General features: G+C 48.3%; 1 protein-coding gene across 2 annotated transcripts in view; it reads left to right on the top strand.

Moving 5' to 3' along the window:
* The first annotated feature begins 1593 nt into the window (after positions 1–1593).
* SAG (S-antigen visual arrestin) overlaps positions 1594–22588 on the top strand; it is a 35818-nt gene continuing 14823 nt past the window's right edge. For both annotated transcript variants that reach the window (XM_032355217.1, XM_032355218.1), the window contains exons 1-7: positions 1594–3532; positions 11427–11561; positions 15281–15341; positions 17494–17538; positions 19218–19411; positions 20999–21058; positions 22481–22557. In XM_032355217.1, coding sequence (XP_032211108.1) covers positions 11487–11561; positions 15281–15341; positions 17494–17538; positions 19218–19411; positions 20999–21058; positions 22481–22557 — 512 coding nt within the window. In that variant the 5' untranslated portion in view covers positions 1594–3532; positions 11427–11486. The remainder of the gene's footprint in view (positions 3533–11426; positions 11562–15280; positions 15342–17493; positions 17539–19217; positions 19412–20998; positions 21059–22480; positions 22558–22588) is intronic.

Genomic DNA, 22588 nt, shown 5'->3' on the forward strand with positions numbered 1-22588 from the left:
CAAAAAGCCAAAGGAGTCTTTTGTAGTCACTTTCAAGAAGGGTAAGTCATTCTTGAAAGAGACGTGAAGTAAGCATTACAGTAACCTCTAACTATCCTGTTTTCTTTGAACTTGGAGGGAAGCTTGGCTGCTCTCCACTTCGAACAAAGAGAGGTTTTGGTTTGAGATCCATCTGTACCGTGATGCTCTCTTCAGGTCACCTGCTCTGGCTGAGTGTTTGTGTGTGGGCTCACACGGGCGGTAGGGGAGGACTTCATCTGACTCATGGTCCTGACACACACACCCCCCCCCCCAAAATCTGTCAGATCATCTGGGATCCTCTCTGCTGCTGCGGCTTCTGCTGGTGGGGGTAGGAGATGGTCGCAGGAATTTCACCATTTCCCAGATGAATCTGGGTGGTGGGAGCTGGTGTGCTCCCTGGTAAGTGATGGCAGCTTTGACCCGGACATGAACATATCTCAGAAGTTGAGGATTTTAAAACATTTTTTAAATGAACTTATGTTCCCTAGGTCATTTCCCAAAATAGTGTGATAAATCAAGATCAGTGCCTTATTCTTAAAAGTACATGCCACATACATACTAGCCTTTGTCCTTAAGTCCTGCAAAACCCCTCTACATCTTTCACATCGTGGCACGCAGGAGAATTTGTGTGGACACTGGGGTAATCTCTCAGCCTGGAGGGGCCAGCCTGGCCCCAAGAGTGGCTTGGTTGGGAAGTTCCAGATCTCTTGAGCAGAGCAAGGTGTGCAGAGCTACCTGTGTTTTCATGTGGCACAGCACAACCCTGCTTTTAGAGAACTAGATGTTTTGAAAGGTGCACTTGAAACCCCTCACCCATGTGGGCACCAGGAAAGAACAGCCCTGATGAAATTCCCCTTCAAGACTGCCGGATTGCAGAAACCACAAACATTTCTGGGTTCCTGTGAGGCCTCAGATCATAATCAGAAGCCTGTGGCTCTCAAACCTTGTGATCTGTGAACTGTGTCCCGTGTCACAAATTGGGGGGAGTTTCATAGTTAAGTGAGAAGCTCTTCCAGCATCCTGACCCCTAGTGAGTGCCATGCCTCCAATCCACACACCCCTCCAGGCCTACATGGTGAGGCTGCCACCAGATGGCCTGGGGCTGGCCACAGGGTTGCCTTTACTCCACTCCATCTTTTCTCTTGTGCCGTATGGAAATGCCCACTCGCTAGAAATCCAAAGTTTTCTTTCTTTCTTTTTTTTTTTTTTTTTTTTTAAAGATTTTATGTATTTATTCAACAGAGACCACAAGTAGGCAGAGAGGCAAGCACAGAGAGAGATGATGAAGTAGGCTCCCTGCTAAGCAGAAAGCCCAATGCGGGGCTCAATCCCAGGACCCTGGGATCATGACCTGAGCCAAAGACAGAGGCTTTAAACCACTGAGCCACCCAGGTGCCCAATCCCAAGTTTTCAAGCCAGTAATAAACTTGGGGAATCTTTTTTTTTTTTTTTTTAAGATTTTTATTTATTTGACTCACAGAGAGATCACAAGTTGGCAGAGCAGCAGGCAGAGAGAAAGGGGGAAACAGGCTCCCCACTGAGCAGAGAGCCCCACGGGCTCGATCCCAGGACCCTGAGATCATGACCTGAGCCGAAGGCAGAGGCTTAACCCACTGAGCCACCCAGGCACCCCAAACTTGGGCAATCAAGGAAGGTGAAATGTACCCATTTGTATAGATTGTGGAAGAAAATCAAAGAAAAGTGGTACAGTCCAGTAAAATTACTTTTAATCTGCTTCACCTCCACATAATTTGATTTTCGTACCTCTGGGAGCTCTGGCTTCATAACACAGCCCTAGTGGTTTCCATCTATGCCTCCCAACCCTTCCCTGCCTTCATTCCAGATACTTCCATCCTCTTTGTGCTCCAGCCATGCTGTGCTCCTCAAACACTCCCACTCTCCTTTGTGAGTTTTCCCCTGGGCTACACAGCCCTCGTTTAACCCTGACTGACGGACAGGCTCAGTGAGCTCACCCACATCCAGTGGCCCCAGAATCTGAGGAGGCAGAGGAAACACTTGTGTGTAAGGAGCCCTGGTGCATCTACTGCCAGGGTGTTTCACAGCAAACCTGAAGCTTGTCATTTTCTCTGAATCACACATCCCAGACTACTAAGGACACGGTGCCATTGTTCTACCTCATAGGACTGGTAAGAACTAGGTGTCATCAACTGTTCAGTCCAGATTCAAATGTTCCCAGTTGTTTCAACAGTGAGTGTTTGGATCAGGATTTAACACAACAAACTACCTTAAAATGTAATTGTAATGGCTTGAAACAGTCATTATTTCTCTCAAACCTGTGAGTGGGCTGGGCTGGCCAGTTGGGGATGAATGGTAGAGGGTGCCCTCACATCTGGCAGGCAGCTAGGAAAGCAAGAATGATGCAGCAAGATTGCACCCATCAATGTGCGAGCACTTGTCATTCTGCCCGGGTTGCCTTGTCCCATCTCACTGGCCAGAGCAGATGGCACGAGCACCCTTGCCTGAGTGTGGGGCGCCACCCAGCAGCATGGGGACAGACAGGAATGAACTGGAGCTGTTACGGCAGTTGTCCACAATAAAGGCCCTGTTCTGTTCGCCTTTTGGGTCTTTTTTATTCTAGAGCAGTATCTGTTGCTGACTTTTTTTATGCCCCACGCTGGATCTGGTTGACTTTCCCCATAGAAGCGGTATGTGTGTCCCAGATGGGAACAGTGGCCCTGGACACAGCCATGTGCCAGGCTTCTGTGGCTCTGCCCTGACCCTAGACATGGAGAGGAGGGCAGGTGAATCGGGCTCTGGGCTTTGTGTTCCCAGAGCAAGAAGATGGTTGGCAGTTAAGCTTGTGAGCGCAGCATGCAGGCTGCGCGCAGTCTGGTTTCTGGTTAGGAAGCCCTCAGTGCTGCTGCTCCCTAGAGTACATGCCCAGATGGTTCTAAGAACCTGTACGTCAGTTCTCAGGACCCCTGCTGTCCCGCTGTGGTGCTCAGCATCATGGACGCTCAGTCAAGTTAGTATTTAGTAGGACTGAATCAGCGAAAAGCTAACCAGACAGCCCCAAAAGGGTGGGTCGTTAACCGCCAACGGGACAAATGACGAGGAGGGAGGGAGGGAGAGTAGTTAAAAACCTAAGAATAAACCGCAGAGGAAGCAGAAGTGTTGCGTAGATCCTATTCTGTGCGTGCATGTGTAGGTTTCAGGTCACAGTGTAAAAAGTCTATTTCTTTTTTACTGGCTTTAAATGTATTGAAATTCACATAAAAGTAACCATTTTAAAGTATATTCACAGTGTTCCACCGCCACGCCCGTCTGGTTCCAGCAAAAATTGGGACATTTCTGAACCTGGATCAGTGTCCATTTTTTCCGGACTTTTTTGATCTATACCAAGCAGCTGATCTACCTGAAGAAAAGCATGGGCACTTGTCTTAGCTTGGGCTGCGATCACGAAACACCACAAACTGGGCAGCTCTGACAACAGATACTTCTTCCTTCCGCCTCTGGAAGTCTGGTAGCCTGAGGTCAAGGCACCCACCAGGTAGGTTCCCTCCCGAGGCCTTATCTCGGAGGTCGGAGGTTGCTGCTGCTGCCCTATGCTCACCGGACTTTGGAGTGCACTTGCATTGTGGAGAGTGGGTGTCTCTTACAGGGACACTAATCCTATCAGATCAAGGCCCCGCCCTGTGACCTCATCCAACCCTGTTCACCTCCCAGCACCTTGTCACCCTGGGGATTTAGGGCTTCCACTTGTAGATTTGCGGAGGGGTGGTGCATATGCATAAACATTCATTTCCTCTGAAAGGCCTCCCCCTAAGTGTTCTCAGCTTTTGGAGTGAGCAACTCAGTTGGTGCTTGGCCACGAAATCTTGTATCGAAGCAGCTTCATGGCCCCTGGAAGCCCCCTAGTGCTGGGACCCATGTGGCGTTATGAGGATGAAAAAGAACAGAGGCACACATGGAGGCACATGTCAGCCTTGTGGGAGAGGACGAGGGGAAATGCCCTGCAGAATCCTCCACCCCCAACTCTGCGCACAACTCTCCTTTTAAGGGACTCATCTGCACATTTGATGCATCTCCCCAGCCCTGAGAGAGGGCAGCTCACCGGCTCCCCTTATAGAGGAAGAAAAGGAAATAGCTGTGAGGCAAGGTACTTCCCCAAGGTGGCAGGGGAACCATCAATGGGTCACAGAACCTTGGACTCCAGCCTGGAGCTGTTTATATAGCATGGAAACCTGGAGCACCAAGTGCCATTCTCAGCACAATGCCTCAAGATGGACATTCAAAATCTGACTGGGGTGGGACCCCAGCATGGGTGAGGCGGTGGCAATGCCCATGAGAAATGAGCACCTGGGTCCTAGTCACAGATGAGTCACCAGTGGAAGAGATTAGATTAACTTGCAGCAATGGAGGGAAATAGAAGGGAAGCTGAGCCCTTCCTAACAAAGAATTTTCTTATGTGTCACACTGTTTCAAAGAAAGGTGGTAATGATTTCCCCATCCCCAGAAGCATTCAACAACTTCTTATCGTGCATGTTGTGGAGGAGAGCCAAGCAAGGGATGGCGTGTGGACTACATTCTTTTTATTATTTATTTGTTTGTTTGTTTGTTTGTTTTTAAGTAGGCTCCATGCTGGGCATGAGCCTCAGTGCTGCAGGGCTTGAACTCACAACCCTGAGTTCAAGACCTGGGCTGAGATCAAGAGTCAGATGCTTAACCGACTGAGCCACCCAGGATCCCTTGGATGATAATTTTTTTTTAAAGCATCTGCCCAACTTGAGAACCCCCAGGATCCCAATTATGATTTCAGATACTGTAAGCAAGCCCAACCAACAACCACCCTCTACTCCTTAGGCCAGCTGCCCAAGAGGTCCATGTTGGAATTAAGGTGGCTTTTTATAAGTTCTGATTTCCCTGGCATTCTGTAAATAGAGTTGCCCCAGTCTTTTCCGGGGCTCTCTGCTTCAAGGAAACCAAGACGATGAGGACACAAGATTTTCATTTTGTAGTTGATGTTTAGCGGGGTGTACCGCTTTTCTTCGTGCATGTGCCCTAATAAAGCCCTAAGACGATAACCTGCCCCTGAAGCCCATAAGCCTCTTAAGCTGAACATCTCCACCCTGCCGCCCCTGCGAGCTGGCTGGCACTGCATTTGGTACCTGGAGGTGAAGCGTGGGGCTTGGAACTTCATCTCACTGGACACTGACTTCAGAGAAGCAAGCATTGCTGTCACCAGTGGTTCCCAGACTTTGCATTCATAGAGCTGTCGATTTCCAAAATAACTCTAGGGAAAGGCTGACAACTTTTTATTTTGGCCAAGTAAGGATTTTTTTCTAAACTGCCATCTACTCTCATTCTTATCTTATAAAAGAAAGGGCATTTTGTCCTTACGCTCAGTGGCTGCATCCTGAAATATTTATAAGTAAAATGTCATGATGTCTGCAACTTACTTTCAAACGCTTCAAAAGGGAAAAACAATAAGTGAGCACATGCACTGAAGTGTTCATTGTCAAATCTCACAGAGGACTATGTGGGTGTTTATTGTGTTATTCCAACTTTTCTCTATATTCTGAACTTCACAATAGATTACCGAGAATGCAAAACTCATGGGAGGGGCAGATAAGTGGTGGCTCGAAATTGAGGGGTTGATGGAGGAAATGACCGAAATAGGGACCCAGGGAACTTTTGAGGGGATGGAAATGTTCTGCCTTAACCATAGTCCTAGTAAAACTCATCAAACTGCACTTTAAAATGGGCAACTTTGCATGTATGTAAAGTGTATCTCAATAATGAAAGAGAGGAAGGACATTTTAATATCCAAAAATTGAGGACTTTATAACCTTAGAAAAAAGGAGGACAGTCCTTTACAGTGAAGACATTTGGCTCCATGACAAAGCTTACAACAGTGCCCTTGTTTTTCTCATTTTTTCTGCCAAGCAGAAATAAATTCATCACAGACCAGAGGCTGGGAATGACTACCAGAGACTACATTTCCAAAATGAATGAGGTCCAGTATCCAGCCCAACCCTACCTGCCGGGAACTGGTGGGTCAGTGACTGAAATCCATCAGTCTGCACCCTCCCAGCGACCTGGTTTTAACAAAACTGTGTGAGAATGGGTGTCCCAAGAGCAGCCATAGCTGCAAGTGGGTCCCAGATGCTGCAGCCCCTCTGATGGGGACACAGAAAGAAACACCCTGGTCATTTGTCTTCCTCTTGTTGGCGTATTTTTAAGGGGAAAAGCAGATACTCTTCTAAATTTATAACAATGTTATCTTTTAACCATTCTGTTTAGGAGAAGTATATGATTATTGGAGAAAAATTTTAAATCACAGACAAGGAAAAAAAAAAGTGAAACCTGACATACCCACCATACAGAGACCAGTTAGGTCCTTAGTATGTATCCTTGCAGATTATGCATATAATGTGTGTGTATGTGTGTGTGTGTGTGTGTGTGTACACACAGTGTATGTGTTTGCAGGGTATGGTCATATTGCACATGCCATCCTATGACTGTTGTTTGGTCATAATCTCTACCTTCCTATTCCAGATATTTCTGTCTTACATGTCACCTAGACCATATACAGATTTTCCCGACGGGCCCAAATGTCCTGTAGATCCTATTTTTCAAATTGGAGATCCAGTCTGGGATCACACATTACATCTGGATGTTGAGTACCTTGAGTGTCTTTTAATCAAATACCTCCCTTTTCTGTGACATCGGCTTATGAAAGACACTAGCTACTTCTCCATTCATCGGGTAGCTCTCTTGTGGTGTCTTCTAGCTTGTTCCTCTATTCCCTGCATTTCCCATAAACTGGAAGTGATGTCGAAATGCTTCATGGATTCCTGTTCACTACTGTGGATGCTAAGATTGACCGTGGACCTAGCCTGGTCCCCTGTTGTGCAGGCCAGGCTTGCACCTCGTGGTGAGCCCAGGATCCATTAGCCATCACTTGGGCGCTAATAGGGACAGCCATTCCCCTCCATCAACTCTTCACCTGAAGGTTTTGACCCCAATGAAGAATCTTTTTTGGAGTCGATCATTTTATCAGTATTTTAAGATGGGTATTTGCAATCATTCAGCAATGATAAAACCAACAGATCAGGAAACAATGGCCACTGAAAAGGTAATTTGTTACTGTTCTTGAAAGGAGTGGGCAGCCTGTGCCACACAGGACCACCTGGGGGAAGCACCAGGTTTGGTCAGAAGGCAGAGGGATGGAGGGGGAAAACATGGACAAGAGTTTTCCTATGGTTTCCATGGGGAAGAACTGGTGAGGCAAGAGAAGTGGGTTTAGGATTGGAGAGTTTGAATAACTTCATCAGGCTCTGTGATGACAGGCTCTCTCCAGTTGGCTGAATCCTGGTCTGGGGATGATTAGGGTAAGGCTGTAGTGGCTCTGCATGAGAGCCCGTCCCAAGAGGAACTTGGGCTCCCCATTGGTTAGTTTGCATATGAAAGGTAGCTGTTGGGGTGCCTGGGTAACACCCGTGCCAGGCATCTTTCTATAAGAAGAGTCTCATTGTTTTGGCCCTTGAAGTCACTTGTCACCTTAAGAATTCTCTGTTTAAAAATCACAGTTGATGTTTTTAGGGCGCCTGGGTGGCTCAGTGGGTTATGCCGCTGCCTGCTGCCTTCGGCTCAGGTCATGATCTCAGGGTCCTGGGATCGAGTTCCGCATCGGGCTCTCTGCTCAGCAGGGAGCCTGCTTCTCTCTCTCTCTCTCTCTCTCTCTCTGCCTGCCTCTGCCTACTTGTGATCTCTCTCTGTCAAATAAATAAATAAATAAATAAAATCTTTATTAAAAAAAAAAAAGAAAAGAAAAGAAAAGAAAGGTAGCTGTTTGCAGTCTCTGGGGAAGGAATAGCCCTGGGAGGAGCAGTCTCCAGAGTCTGCCCCTCCCAGCCCAGAGCCCAGGATGTCACAACATCGGAAAGGCAGAAAATAGGGGGCACCTGGCTGACTCAGTCAGAAGACCATGGGACTCTTGGTCTCTGGGTTGTGAGTTTGAGCCCCACATTGGGCCTGGAGATTACGTAAATAAATAAACAAACTTCAAAAAATAGAGCAAATCAGAAGTCATGATTAATCCACTCAGAGTTTGTCAGAGTATGTTTTTCTCCTTTCATCATCCTTTTGCATTTAGTAGCTGGCATTTCTCTGTTTAAAAAAAAGTTTTCTCCCTTAGAAATTAAAAATACTGTTTCTCAATTTTAGCTATTGCCAGCTATCACACTGTTGCAATCCAGTGACTCATCCATGTGCTTTAAGTATAATGAGATCCCTCTTCTAGATGCTGGAGATGGGATAGGTGCATAAAGTCAGGGTTCTCTGCACTCCAGGAGCTTATGTGCTAGTGATGATGGGGTGAAGGACAGACAGGAAACAAGATACATAGGTTCTTCTGCATGCGAGACTGATGAGGGCAATGGAGAAAAATAATGCAGAGGAGGCCACAAGTTTTGGCGCATGATAGAACGCACAATAGGGCCCAGGTGAATGGGGTCACACTGAAGTAAAGACCCAGAGGAATTCAGGAAGCAATCCAAGTGGCTCTCTGTGGGAAGAATGGTCCAGAAGGGGAAACAGTTAAGTGCAAAGGCCTTGAGGCAGGTTTGAAGAAAAGCAAAGAGGAAGGTGGCCTGGAGCAAAATGGGTGAGTAGTGAGAACTAAGGTCAGGGGTGCCTGGGTGGCTCAGTCGGCTAAGCTCAGGTCTTGATCTCACGGTTGTGGGTTCAAGTCCTGCATCTTTTTTTTTTTTTTTTTTAAAGGGACAAAGGTGCCTGGATGGCTCAGTTGGTTAAGCCACTGCCTTTGGCTTGGGTCATGATCCCAGGGTTCTGGGATCGAGCCCCGCATCGGGCTCCCTGCTCAGCAGGGAGCCTGCTTCTCCCTCTCCCTCTGCTGCTCTGCCTGCTTGTGCTCCTTCACTCTCTCTGTCAAATAAAATCTTAAAAAAAAAAGAAAGAGAAGAAAGAGGGTTAGAGGTAACAAAGGATCAAATCTTGGAGGGCCTCACAGGCATTGTCCAGGCAGGAGGAAGCCACTGGAAGTTTCCACACATGCTAGCATTTCAAATGTTAGAACAAGCTTTCTGCTTAGACTTGCTTCATTCGCAGACACCACGTCAAGTTCAATATGTGAATGTGTTAATGGCCACAGTGTCCCATCTGTTTATTCCCTGAATGTTCTTGGAAGCAGCTGTTGAATGCAATGGTGAGGGAAACAACGGGACGGGCCCCTGCCCTCCCGGAGCCTAGAGTCAAGTAAGGGAAGAGAGACCATGAAATAATTTCCCACACAGTTGTCAAAGGTGACTGTGTCTCCAACTCAGCCCGGGAGGGAGGTTGGGAAAGGATCCCCTGAGGATGGGACTCCTCTCTTCCAGCACCTGAAGCGTGAAAGGAGTCAGCAACTTGGAAAGAGGAGAGGATTGTTCTAGGCAAAAAGAACAGTATGGGGGAGTAGGCGGAACACAGGGCAGGACAATGTGGAAAGCAGGTTCCCGTGTCTTCTCTCAGAGCAGTGGGAGACACTAAGTGGAGAGGACAGATCAGGGCTCGGAAGGGCCTTCTTCCACGTGCAGAAGGGCCTGGCAGCTGAAGATGGATAGAGTCCGACAGCAGGCGACATTATGGTCCAGGAAAGCAAAGGGGGTGCTGGGGACGCAGGAGAAGGCTCTGGGGATGGGATGATGTGATCAGATTCCAGAGACACTGGGGAGGCGGGGTGTAGGGAGGGAGCAGATCTGACAAGATTCGTCTCCATAATCAATAGGGCGTGGGGTCGGGGAGAGGAACCTCTAGTCCTGATGTGTTTTTGGAGTAGTGTTGTTGGGGTCCGGAGCCGAAGGCCAGGAAAGAATTCTTGAGATGCTTTTGGTGCCGAAAGATGATTTTATTAAAGCCTGGGGACGGGACCCATGGGCAAAAAGAGCTGCTGGCCTGGGACTGTGAGGAACAACTGATTATACACTTTGGGGTTGGGGGAAGTAAAGACGAAGGGAACTTCTGAAAAGATTTTCAGATGCTGAAGAAGACGTACAGGATACTGGAGGCCTGACTATTGTCAAGCGAAGGTGGTTTTTCTTTCCAGCAAGGCGTTAACATTAAGATGGGAGCTTCCTGGAGGACCATTCTACCCTGCCACCTCAAGTATTTGTCTGTGGGCTGCAGGTTATAAGGACGGTTAATTTTCTCTACATTTCCTCTGGTCTTTGTTTCCCATATGGGTTTGGCTTCTATAAGACCAGGGCTCATCTCGAGCTTGACATTTCCCCTTGACCTTTTCGTTTCTATCCCCCACCCCCAAGGTTGCATTAGCAGCCTGCTGAGTTTAATCAAGTCTGTTGAGCACTTAAAAATCCCCTGTCCTGGTGATACTGGGAGTGAAGGGATAATCAGTCTATTTCCAGAACCCAAAGAGGGTTAGGATAGAAAGTAGCTTTTCTTTAGCTCTCATCCCTCCCACCACGCCTTCCCCACGGGAGCTCCTACATCTGTGAGCCCCTCTGGAAGGAGACTAGAGGCCTTTGCCTAATGCCTAGAACTGCTGAAACCACCAGTTCACCCGTCTCAACGCTAATCCCATTTCCACTCTGCTCCTTAAATGGGATTTGGCTTCTGGACATTGAGACACGGGTGTGGGCCCCCTCTCCAGGTTCCCTACAAATTCCCCCACGCACGTCAAGCCAGGGACCTCGACAGGGTCATCTGGTTACATAGAGCAGGGGCCGACTGCTCTCCCCAGAGGGACAGAGCCCCTCTCCTCGCCTCCTGGGCCCTTCTGGCTGGCTGAACAAGGTACATGATGGCCCCTGATCCAAAGCTTCTCAGACCTCCAGGGCAGACACAGGGAGAGCAAGGGGCAGGGCCACCGGTGTTTTCCTGTGGTCAGTCTGTCTCACTTGCACCTTTTCCGTGTGGTTGCACAGACTTTGCTTGTTAATGAGACTCAGGGTGCGCTGAGGTCCAGACAGCTAAGAGGGCCTTTTCCACACTGGGGAGCGGTGGGAGAGCAGGACAGGACTCCTGGGGATTTAACACATTTTCAAATGATATTTGCTAAGTGGTTATGTTGTGGTTTTCGGGAACCTCTCCTATTCTAATTACCATGGGACATCGTCGTGATAGAATTTTGATTCCAACCTGGCGAAGTGTGCCATTACCAAAGGCTAGTCAGGAAGGCAAACCTTCTAGCTGAGGTTTCCTAAGAAATGTTTGAGGCTTATGGAGAAAAAGAAAACACATGTTCAGAAAAAAGCACCCCCTACCCCCATGTCATACACACAAGACAAAAGCCTTATTTCATCAAACAACGATACTTAAGCAGATAAAAGGAAATGTCTCCTGGGCGTGCAGCACCTCATGAGCAGGTTTTGTACCCAGAATGTTCTTGACTGCACTCGCAGCATCGTTTTACCTCTCCGCAGGCCGCAGACGCCAGACGCACACTCTGAGGTGGAAGAAGCCGGCTACCGACGACAGGGACCATGGCAGCCAGCGCGAAGGGCAGCAAGTCTGAGCCAAACCACGTGATTTTCAAGAAAGTCTCCCGGGACAAGTCGGTAAGTGGTACAGAAGTGAGTGGCGTGATGGGGGGGAGAATATATATATATGTATATATAGATATATGTACATATATCTATATATACATATATATATATATATATATGTATTTTTTTTTTTAAAGGATCTTTCTTGAGAATAGACCCAGGGCGCCTGGCTGAGCATGCAGCTCCCGATCTCATGAGTTCAAACCCCACGTTGGGTGTAGAGATTGCTTTAAAAAAAAAAGAAAAAGAAAGAAAGAAATAGACACGATCAATACCAGAATCCTGAGAGGTTGAGAGAAGCTCCGTGTCTGTGTTCTGTCTCTATTTTGCAATGAATGATCAATGAGACATAATTGAATGAATGGATTGAACATGTAGAACTTCTTTTCAGTCTCCTAAAGAACCTAACTAACTCTGAGACCCTTAATTTTCTCCTTGTCTCTCAGCCCCCACCCCCTTACTTCCAATTTTGCTTCTTTTCCTAGCTGCCCTTGAACCAATGACTTGACATTTCAAAACTGTTTTGTCAATAGTAACTCATCTGGTCTTTTGTCATCTCATTGCCTGCCAGGGGAAAGCCCCAGTGCTGGACCAAGGCAGCTCTGTCTTCTGTGCGCCTACCCCAGCCACCATGCCCTCAGTCCTCACTTGGCTCAGGGCCACTGGGTAAGGGAACATGGTACCCATATCCGGGCAGCTTGTGTGCTTGGCAGAGATGACGCCACTGTTGAGTCCATCGGGGCACAGTATATGGCCTAGATGTGCTCTATTTTCTGTGCTTTATAAACCTGAATTTTGGATTTTTCCTTTTGGGTTTCTTAAATGTTAAGCCAAAGGCCCAGAGGAAACTCTCTGATTCTCATAGCACAACACAAGAGAAACAGGTTTGCACCAGGCATTCTCTGCCCTTTCTGTTCCCAGCTGAGGAACTCCACTTTGGGGTGATGACTTGAGGACCCCCTCAACCATTCCCCAAACTCTCTCCCAACTTTGCAGTCTTCCCAACACACTTTGTCTTGACTTCTGGCAGAAGAGAGAAACCACTCCTTCCGGGCCCTGTCATTTTCCCTCTTTTCTTCCCCCTCATATCAATACACAACCTTTGAACCAAGAAATTTAGAACTGTTGTATATGGGGGGGGGGGTTCCTTCTGTTAATGTCTCACATATTAGGACTATTCCAGTTGCAACTTCTGTATGGCTCTAGGTATGGTGCACAAGGAGCCCTGGGCCCATTTCTCGGTGATTCTATCCACTCTGCCCTCTTCTGTGATCTTCATCCTCCAGCTGGTGGCAAGATGGCTGCCTAGCTCCAGGCGGCTCACCCTCACTTCCTTCCCAAAGAAGGAAGAGGCTCTTGCTTCCCGGTATCTCTTCTTCAGAGTGGGAAAATAGTTTCCCAACAGCCCTCCAGCAGACTTCTCTCATATCTCACTGGTCAAAAATGGGTCTCATGCCCACCCTAAACCAGTCCTGAGCCAAAGGACTTGGATGATCATAATTGGATCAGACCCATCAAGAACCATCCTCCAGGGCTGGCCTCACCCCATGGGGGATGGTAAAACCCTCAACATAATTGGCAACTTGTATTCAGGAAGAAGGGTGCTTGGTTTGCTGGTTGAACAAGCAGCCGGTGGGCTGCAGTCCCACATTGTTCAGCCCCATTTCTCTTCTTGCTCCTGCCCCTTTGCTCCCAGCTGAGGTTCATGCTATTTACACCTGGGTCTTAGGGGCCATCTTCTCCCTAGCGTCCTCCACCATCAGCCTCTCCCTCCCTCCCAGTTCTTTGCCTGAGCATACAAACAAGTATGGACCTCATGCATCTTAAAGACAGCAACCAACAAACTCCCCTTGACCCTATTGCCTTTCCAGTTGCTCTTCCTCCACAGCTAAAGCTTGAAAAAGAAGAAAACACACTCTCTCCACCTACCTTCAGTCTTCCCTACTCCCAACCACAGTCAAATGCCTAACTGGCTTTCTCCTTGTCCATTCATTCTCCACTTTGCTGCCGTCATCTCCTCCATAAAATGGGGCTAATTCCTATCTCACAGAGTAGTTGTGGGGATTCAGTGAAATAACGTAGTCGGTGGTGAGCTTGGCACCTGGGACATGATAAATACTCTGTTGTTTAGCTGCAGGCCTTTCATGATGCTCAAAATGCTTCAACACTGGGGGGACCTGGGGGGCTCAGTCGGTTAAGCACCTGCCTTCAGCTGAGGTCATGATCCTGGGGTCCTGGGATCGAGCCTTTTGTTGGGCTCCCAGCTGAGCTGGGAGCCTGCTTCTCCCTCTCCCTCTGACCCTCCCCTGCACTCTCTCTCTCTCACAAATAAATAAAATCTTTAAAAAATGTTTTAATATCTTCCTAGAGTCTTTAAAGTTGGGCTTGTAAGACCCTTTCTGGCATCAGCCTGCATTCCCATTTGGTGGCCATTGGTTCCAGAGGCATTCTGGGCTTTGTATACACTGATTTTTTGGTTTTGTCCAAAAAACATCCTCATACCATCCAACACCTACCTCCTGCCCAGCCACCTGCCTAGGTAGTCCTTGGGGTGCTTCAACATCAGTCCTACAAAGTAAAGGTATAGGGATTCACTCCAGGATGTCTGATACAAGGGGGTGGAAATAGGAGATGATTGGATGCCAACAGAAATGATTCTGGGAGTTCACGGACATAAGAATACGAATTTAAGAGGCTTAGGGAAGAAGGGGGCTAGGCAGAGTGCACGGACTCGCTCATTGGTGCCCTTAGCAAATGTGGATTAGAATCCTGTTGTGCACCAGGTACTGTGGTAGAAACTTGACGGCTGAATGATGAAAGAATTCCCACCATCAAGGCACTCACAGTCCTGTCTGTGGCTTAGGGCATGAGTGATGGTGAATGTGACCCATGCTATTCCACAAGGGGGTTGGCAGAGACCTTCACTGCAAAGGACACGCAGCAGACAGGAGGAGGACTGAAACAGCGGTTTTTGCCCCCAACCCTCCCATCCCTCCTGCTCAGAGCATGGGTTCAGGTGTACCTGTCCAGCAGCTCACCTGGTAGGATTTCAGGGACTCTGGAGCACCTGCCTCTAGACTCAGTACAGATATACTTGTAATGAGGAGGGGAAACCTTTCATTCACAGCCGGAAATAAGAGGCTTAAACATTGGGATGAGCCTCATTTGCATAAGTATAACTTTCCACTGAAGTGTTACGAGTGAATTCAACAAGGTCACCTGGTTAATGTCAGACCTGAGCTTGGTGGGAAAAGGTGGGAGAACAGGAACCATTCCAAGGGGTGGGAAGACTTCCTTGGAGCAAATTTATGGGAACGAGGAGAGAGTCCAACTTGCCTGTAATCCATAGTCTGCCCACAGCCAAGCAGGGAGAGAGGAGGGAATGGGCAAGAGGCAGAGCCAGGCAGGAAGTCTTCTCAAGACTAATCAAGATGTGGAGTGCCTGCATGGCTCAGTCGTAAATCAGGTCATGATCCCAAGGTCCTGGGATAGAGCCCTGCAAGGGGCTTCTACCTCTCCCACTCCCCCTGCTTGTGTTCCGTCTCTTGCTGTCTCTCTCTCTGTCAAATAAATAAATAAAATCTTAAAAAAAATAAAAGAGTAATCAAAATGTGTCAGTTGTTGCCAGGTTTGGGGATTATTGGGGTGGGGGGTTTGGTTGTTGCTGATTTTGAATATGAATGTGCTAGTGTTCTTTGGCCACTTAGAATCTGCATCTTTTCTTTCTACAGGTGACCATCTACCTGGGGAAGAGAGACTATATAGACCATATTGATCAAGTAGAACCTGTGGGTAAGTTGAGTTTGGAGTAAGATTTAAATTTTAATTCTGGTTTTCCTTAAAGCCATCAGACAACAGCTCCTTTTGTATTTTTTCAAATGGGCTTTGCTGATAATCTGATCAAAGAAATGAAAATTAAAACATCAGCGAGGTAGCGATTGGCTGATTGGAAACAATATCCGGGCGTGGGGAAGACAAAGGACTCTAGAATATACAAAGAAACTCAGCAATAAGAAAGTAAAATCCACTTAGAAAATGCACCAAGGGGCGCTTGGGTGGCTCAGTGCGGTAAAGCCTCTGCCTTCGGCTAGGGTCATGATCCCAGAGTCCTAGGATCGAGCCCTGCATCAGGCTCTCTGCTCAGCAGGGAGCCTGCTTTCTCCTCTCTCTGCCTGCCTCTCTGTCTACTTGTGAACTCTGTCAAATAAATTTAAAAAATAATAATAAAAAAAAGAAACAAAATGCACCAAAAACCCAAAAAGCAGTTCTTTGAAGAAGATATAAGGAAGATATTTGGATGGCAAAGAAGCCCATGGAAAAATGATCAACATCATTGGCCATCATTGCATTTGCAGGGAAATGCAAATTAAACCACTATGGACTGGAATTTCATTATATCCTTGTCAGAATGGCTAAAATGAAAAATAGTGACAACACCAAAAGATGGTGAGGATGTTGAGAAACCGGATCACTCATACATTGCTGGCGGGAATGTAAAAGGGAACATGTACTCTGGAAGAGTTTGGCAGTCCCTTTAAAAATCAAACACACATTTCCCATCTGACCCAGCAGTTGCATTCCCAGGCACTCATCCAGAGCCATGAAAACTCACAGCTACACAAAATCCTATGTGCAATCGTTTATGATAGCTTTATTTGTGATCACTCCAAACTGGAAGGAACCCAAACGTCTCTCAATAGGTAAATCAGTTGAAACGGGCAGTGGCACAACCATACCATGAAATCCTACTCGGAAATAAAAAAGAACGAGCCACTGATAACAAACAACAGCGTATGGCTCTCAGGATCCTGCATTATGCCGAGTGGGAAGAGCGACCTCAAAAGGCCACAATGCTGTACGATTTCACTTAGATGATAATTTAGGGATGATGAAATAATGGCAATGGTAAACTAATCAGTGGTTGCTGGGAGGGGGCGTGGAGGAGGCAGTGCTGAATCTGGGTGGTTCGGGGAGGGCATGAACAGAGAGAGAGAGCTCTCTGGTGAGGGAGCCGTCAACCGCCACATGAGATAAAATGACTTGGACCTGCACATACAGTGTACCCCGTGTCAGCCAGCTTCCTGGTTTCGATATGGTACTATAGTTATCTAAGATGTACTATCTTTGAAACTTCCTGCGAATCTGTAATGATTTCAGCTATAATAGAGTGTAAAAAACCTGGCATTTCTAAGCACTTGAGGGTGAGAATGTCCCTCGGCAGAGTACTTTCTGGAAGGTCATCTGGTAGTATGTCATCAAAAGCCAAATCCAGTTCTACCGTCGATGGATAAAAAAATGTATCTATGAGGATGTTCATCACCCTGTTCATGATAATGAGGGAAACTGGAAAAAAATGCCCTAACTAGAGGGGGTTAATTAAATAACTTATGGTATGTCCATCCAGTGGAGCCATGTGTGGCCATTAAAATGATGAGTATGTATTATGTGTGTCTTTGTGTAAGAATAGGTGTTTGCAATTTATAGTTGTATGAGAAAAGCAGTTAACTGAATTGTACGTATATTAGGATCTCATTTTTTTAGTAAAACATCCTTATCAGTGCATATACATCTAGTAAAAAAATTCTGCACCAGTATCTTGACAATGGGGATCTCTGAGTAGTGGATATTTGACTTTGTTTTATTCTTTGCTTACCTTCCCTTTCTAATTTTCCTATAATGAACACGGATTACTTGTGCAATTAAAAACTACAGAGAGGGGCACCTGGGTGGTTCAGTCGGTTAAGGATCTTGACTCTTGATCTCAGCTCAAGAGGTCTTGATCTCGGGGGGGTCGGGGTTTCAGCCCTGCTTCCGGCTCCACACTGGGCATGGAACCTCCTTAAAAACAAAACAAAACAAAACAAAACCATAGATAAATATATAAAGAAGTCCTCTGGTTTCTTTCATTTTCTCCGCCCTCATTGCTCTCTCCCTTTCGGTTTAGATGGTGTCGTGTTGGTGGATCCCGAACTTGTGAAGGGAAAGAAAGGTGAGCCGGGTTTCTTGTCCTCCCAGGAGCAGGTCTGGTCAGGACTCTGGGGAGGAGGAGCCGGGAGCAGCTGCTGCCCTCTCGCACATCCATCACTGCCAGGCACTGTTACCCACACTCCCTCATTAAAATCTTCAGAACCCTATCCTGTTCACATTGGAGCTCATTGTCTCCATTTCTCAGATGAAAGTTAAGACCCAAGGGAAACACTTGTCCTGGGCAGCAGGGTAAGTAAATAGTGGCCAGAGCGTGGAAGGGAGGTCCGTGGCCTCCACCAGCTGTGCATGTGCCCTGGCCAGAAGCAAAACTCAGGAGGGCCCATTGGTGGGTTTATCCCCAAAGAGGGAGATTCAGCCTGCTGGACGTTTCTTTTCTTTTCTTTCTTTCTTTTCTTTTTTAAATGGTTACTCTGGTGGTTTGAGGCAAAGTATCACAGTATCCTTGTAAATCTCTGGCAGCTGTGATGTGTGGGGCAAGGAGTTTGGTACTAATAATAGTTGTAGAAACTAAATTAGGGCAGACCTGAGTTATCCTTATGATAATGTCACTGACTCTGTTCCATTCTAACTATATCTTTTGAGTGGTTGCTACTGGCAATCACCAGGAATGATTCCCACCCCTGGATGTGTCCGTAGATGTCCCACCCATGGATGTGGCAGCTCTGAAGGGGCATGGCAGAAATGGGGCTGAAAATCACCTCTTCTACTGTCTCTGACTTCCTCCTGGGCGTCCTGCTTCTCTTGGGCACCTGGAGGAGCCTGGTCTGACCCCTGAAAGCCCACACCCTTGGTCAGAGAAGGGCCGCTGCTTTGAGGGAAAGCAGGGTACAGTGAGGGAGGCATAAAGCCAGGTCATCTCTGGGTACCTTCCCCTCACAAACATTGGTTGAGGGATAGGCAAGTGATCCCAGGCTCTTCTGAGCTTTTGGTGAAGACACAGACAAAATCCACAAGGGAGGACTTCCAAGGACTTCTGATATGCTTTCTGTTCAAGAAAAATGCATGTTGTGTGCTTGGATTTACCCCATTACAGACTGTTGTAAATAGTCCACACCCCAAAACTGTAGTTTCCTATAATCCTTGCGGTCTGCCACAGGCATGGATTATGTCTGTTTAATCAAACTGGACTTTCAGAGGTGTTGACTTAGAGAATGCTTGATAAGTTTCTGAGCAAGGCGAAAGAAGTGTTTCTGGGATCTGGTGGCTTCTCTCCTCCTGGTCCACGAGCCCCTGTCCCGAAGCTCTGGCCTACCCCAATCTGGCACGGGTCTGTCTTGCTCCCTAGCGCTCTTTCCCTCTGTTTACCACCTTCACTCTCTACTAAAGCCTCCTGAGGTCCCCACGCTGGTGGGTAGAGAGAAGGGGGTGGTAGGATGGAGGACACAGGGGAGTCTGTAGCCAAAATATGTGGTTCATGGGAGGTGCCTCCCCGTCCTCTGATTCACAGATGCCTTTAGAGTAACCAGCACAAGCCCCAGCGAAGGTGCTGGATCCCCAGAAGTGTGCAGGCATCTGGGTGGCTGGGTGGTGTGGTTCTCAAAACCCCTACCCTCCAGAGGCTGCAGGTGGGCGGGCGCTGGGGAGGGGCAGGCAGTGTCCAGGGTTGCGCCGTGCTCACCCGGCCAGGCGGGGGCGCCATGCCGATGGGACAAGCCCACCTTCCTCTCGTCTCCCTTCCAGTGTATGTGTCTCTGACCTGCGCCTTCCGCTACGGCCAGGAGGACATTGACGTGATCGGCCTGAGCTTCCGCAGGGACCTGTACTTCTCTCAGCACCAGGTGTTCCCACCTGTGGAGGCTACCCCTGCCCCCACAAAACTGCAGGAGAGCCTGATGAAGAAGCTGGGAGGCAACACATACCCCTTTCTGCTCAAGGTGGGTGACTCCTCTCCCCCTCCAGGTCCCTGCCCTGGTTCCTTCGCCCACAGCACCTTGCAGCATGACCAGGAGGGAAGGAGAGGGGATGGAGCAAGGACTTCACATTTGTGGGCCTTCAAATTGCCCCCTTGGAGGAAATTCTAGATTGCACAGGCTGTGATTGTCTTTTTTTAAGCCCTTGAAAATAGCCTCTCAGCCTCTGAAGGCACCACTTCAACCTACAGTTTAAATATTTCCCTTCATCCGACCACCTAATTATATGGGTGGTTATTCCTTCACTTGCTTGGCTATAAAAAGAAAGAAGTGGCCCTCAGTTGGCCCGGAGGAGCTCGAAACACGAAAGAACTCTCTGCCAGACGGACGGAAGAACGTACACAAGTCAGAAGTCGTCCTTCGCCTTGACTGCTGGGCCTTGGGTCCCTAGATAAATAGCCCCATCTCTCGCTGGGGGAGTCCTGGCGACCTGCAGTGCCTCTGAAAGGCTTGGGCTTGAACTCAGTCTCGGGAAAGCTGCCACTACCTCTTTTACTAGCATGTTCATGTGTCTTAAGTTTATACATTTCTCCAAAGATCTATGGCTCGGTTTTCAAAGGGAAGGAGATTCTGACACACGCGGCAACACGAATGAACCCCGACAACATTAGACTGAGGGACAGAAGCCAGACACACAAAGACATACAAGTGTCTGATGCCAATTACATGGGAAACCTGGAGCAGTGAGAGTCATAGACACGGAGCACAGAGTAGTGTGTGGGGTTAGCATTGACCAGGGTTGGGGCTTCAGTGCATGAAGGTGAAAACCTCCTGGGAGTGGATGCTGGGAATATTGCAGGACAGCGTGGATGGATGTCATACCACTAAACAGTACGCTGAAAATCCAAGTCTCACGTTGTGCATACTCTACAACCTTTTTTTTTTTTTTTTTTTAATCACTTGAAGAAACAGTTTTGTGGTCCTGCATGTTCTCGCAATCTGGTACTGGGAATTTGAAGGGACATCACCTTGGAGAGATAACATGCCAACACATCTCAAAAACCTTAAAAATGTGATTTTGACCTACGGTTCCCTTCCTAGCATAGCCTGTGAATTTAATTGGACAAAACTGTGCCGAGGTAGATGAATAAGGTTTATGGCACCCTTGCTTATCATGGCAGAAAAGCAACGTTCCAGTGACTGAAGCATCAGCCGACCAAAGGGGCTGGCCAAATTCAATGTGGTATTATCAAAGCCCAGAAGAGTGGTGCAACTCACAGCACAGCGAAGTGGTCCTAATGCACTCCGAGGAGGGTGAGGGCGGGGATGGGAGCAAAGGAGATGACAGGACGCATGCCTCACTTGGTCTCACCTCTGTAACACACACACACACGTACATGCATAGTCGTGTATGAGGGATCCCCCGGGACTCTCGGAAGTTTGCATTCATGATGTCATTCCGGGTCTTGGCAATATGGGTGAACATTGCTTTTTGTGGGTTTTTGTTGTTGTTTTGTTTGCTCCTCCTTCCTCTTCCCAGTTTTGTACATCGAATGCCTATTACATGTGGAGTGACCACCTCTGAATGAACTGGTTTGTTTCTTCCCACAGTTTCCTGATTACTTACCCTGCTCGGTGATGCTACAGCCCGCTCCGCAAGACGTAGGGAAGGTTAGTTCCAAAAGAAGGGCCGTGGACTCATCCATTCCTTCAATTTACTTTTTTAAAAATCGCCTTTTGTTCTGGACAGTTTCAAACATGCACAATAGCAGAGAGACATTGCAATGAATCTTCTCTTTAGCAGCCTTTAGCCAGGACGGAGCCTGTGGATGGAACACTAATCAGTCCTGCCCCTCGTGGGCCCCACAGGTTCCTGGGGAGAATCCAGCAAAAACGAAATAACAGGTGTCCACGGGGCCTATCCAAGGACAGCAGGCACCCTGGAGAACAAGAGGCTAGTGAGAGGCAAAGGGGGATCTGGGGGGCAGGTAGTTAGTTGTTCAGGACGTATAAAGACCTCCCCAGGAGGGTAAAGAAGGCATGCTGTCCCAGGAGAGAGCCTTCCAGAGAGACAGGCATGTTGCCTGGTGCGCTGGGGTGGAGGAGCAGGGCGAAATGGAGAGAGTAGGTCAGAGGTGTGGGGAGGTGTGGACCTTGGGGCCATTTCTCAGTGAGCAGGGAGCCACTGGTGGGCTCTGAGCAGTAGGTGCTGACTTGGGCTTCCCAAGGGCACCCTGGCCACTACGCAGAGAGGGGTTGGGTGGGCCAAGCACAAGCTCCCATGGCGGGAGAGAAGGAAAGGGGCTGAGTGTGCACCAGGAGTTGTCACCCAGGCACCCCTCGTACTGGTGTATTTTTAAACTAGATCTCAGAATTGTCATGATTCCACAGCTGTAGAACCAATGAGGCTGTGGCTTATATGCCATCGTCAACACAACCGACTTCATGTCCTTCAGCCGACTGTACTTCTTCCCTCGGGGCGGCTGGTGAGCACGGTGCCGCCCCCGGGCCCGCAGTGCGCGTGGTGACGTGCAGAGATGAGCCGGCTGGGGAGGAGCTCCACGGGGCAGAGGCATTTGTTCTGCCCACACAACATATTGCTATTGAGTCAGTTTAAAAATCAGAAGACTTTGCCCCCAATTCCATTTCCAGCTTCTTTGCTGGAAGTTGGAAGAACCGGCAGCACCCGGCCCCCATTCTAGCCGGGCCACACCAGGGTGTGGCCAACCGGCCCCCCAGGGTTGGATCCCCTACCAGCCCCGTGAGCACCTGTGTCTACAGTGTGACCTCAGTGCCATGCATGTGGGGTCACACAAAGAGGGACAACTAAATGGGCAGGGAGGGCTGGACACCATACATGATCTCCCTGGGGGCTCGGGGCCACAGCACGCTCCCTGTCCTGATGTCGTTCTTTCCTTCTGTTCTTTCTGCACGTGGCAAATCTAGCCATCATGGGGTAGGCCTCCAAAGGACATGGCTAAGACAAAGAGACGGAGTGCTGTTATAACGTCCCAGTGGGATGTGTGACCCCATCCCAGCTGCCGGGAAGGGAGGCATGGACTGAAGCCTTGTGTCTTCTCTTGCCTTTTGCAGTGCTGTGGGGTCGACTTTGAGGTCAAAGCATTCGCCAGAGACAGTGCAGAGGACGAAGAGGACAAAGTGCCCAAGAAGTAAGAGTGTAGCTGTGGGTCAAGGGGCAGC

This window comes from Mustela erminea, chromosome 8, assembly GCF_009829155.1.
Source record: "Mustela erminea isolate mMusErm1 chromosome 8, mMusErm1.Pri, whole genome shotgun sequence".
NCBI lineage: Eukaryota > Metazoa > Chordata > Mammalia > Carnivora > Mustelidae > Mustela > Mustela erminea.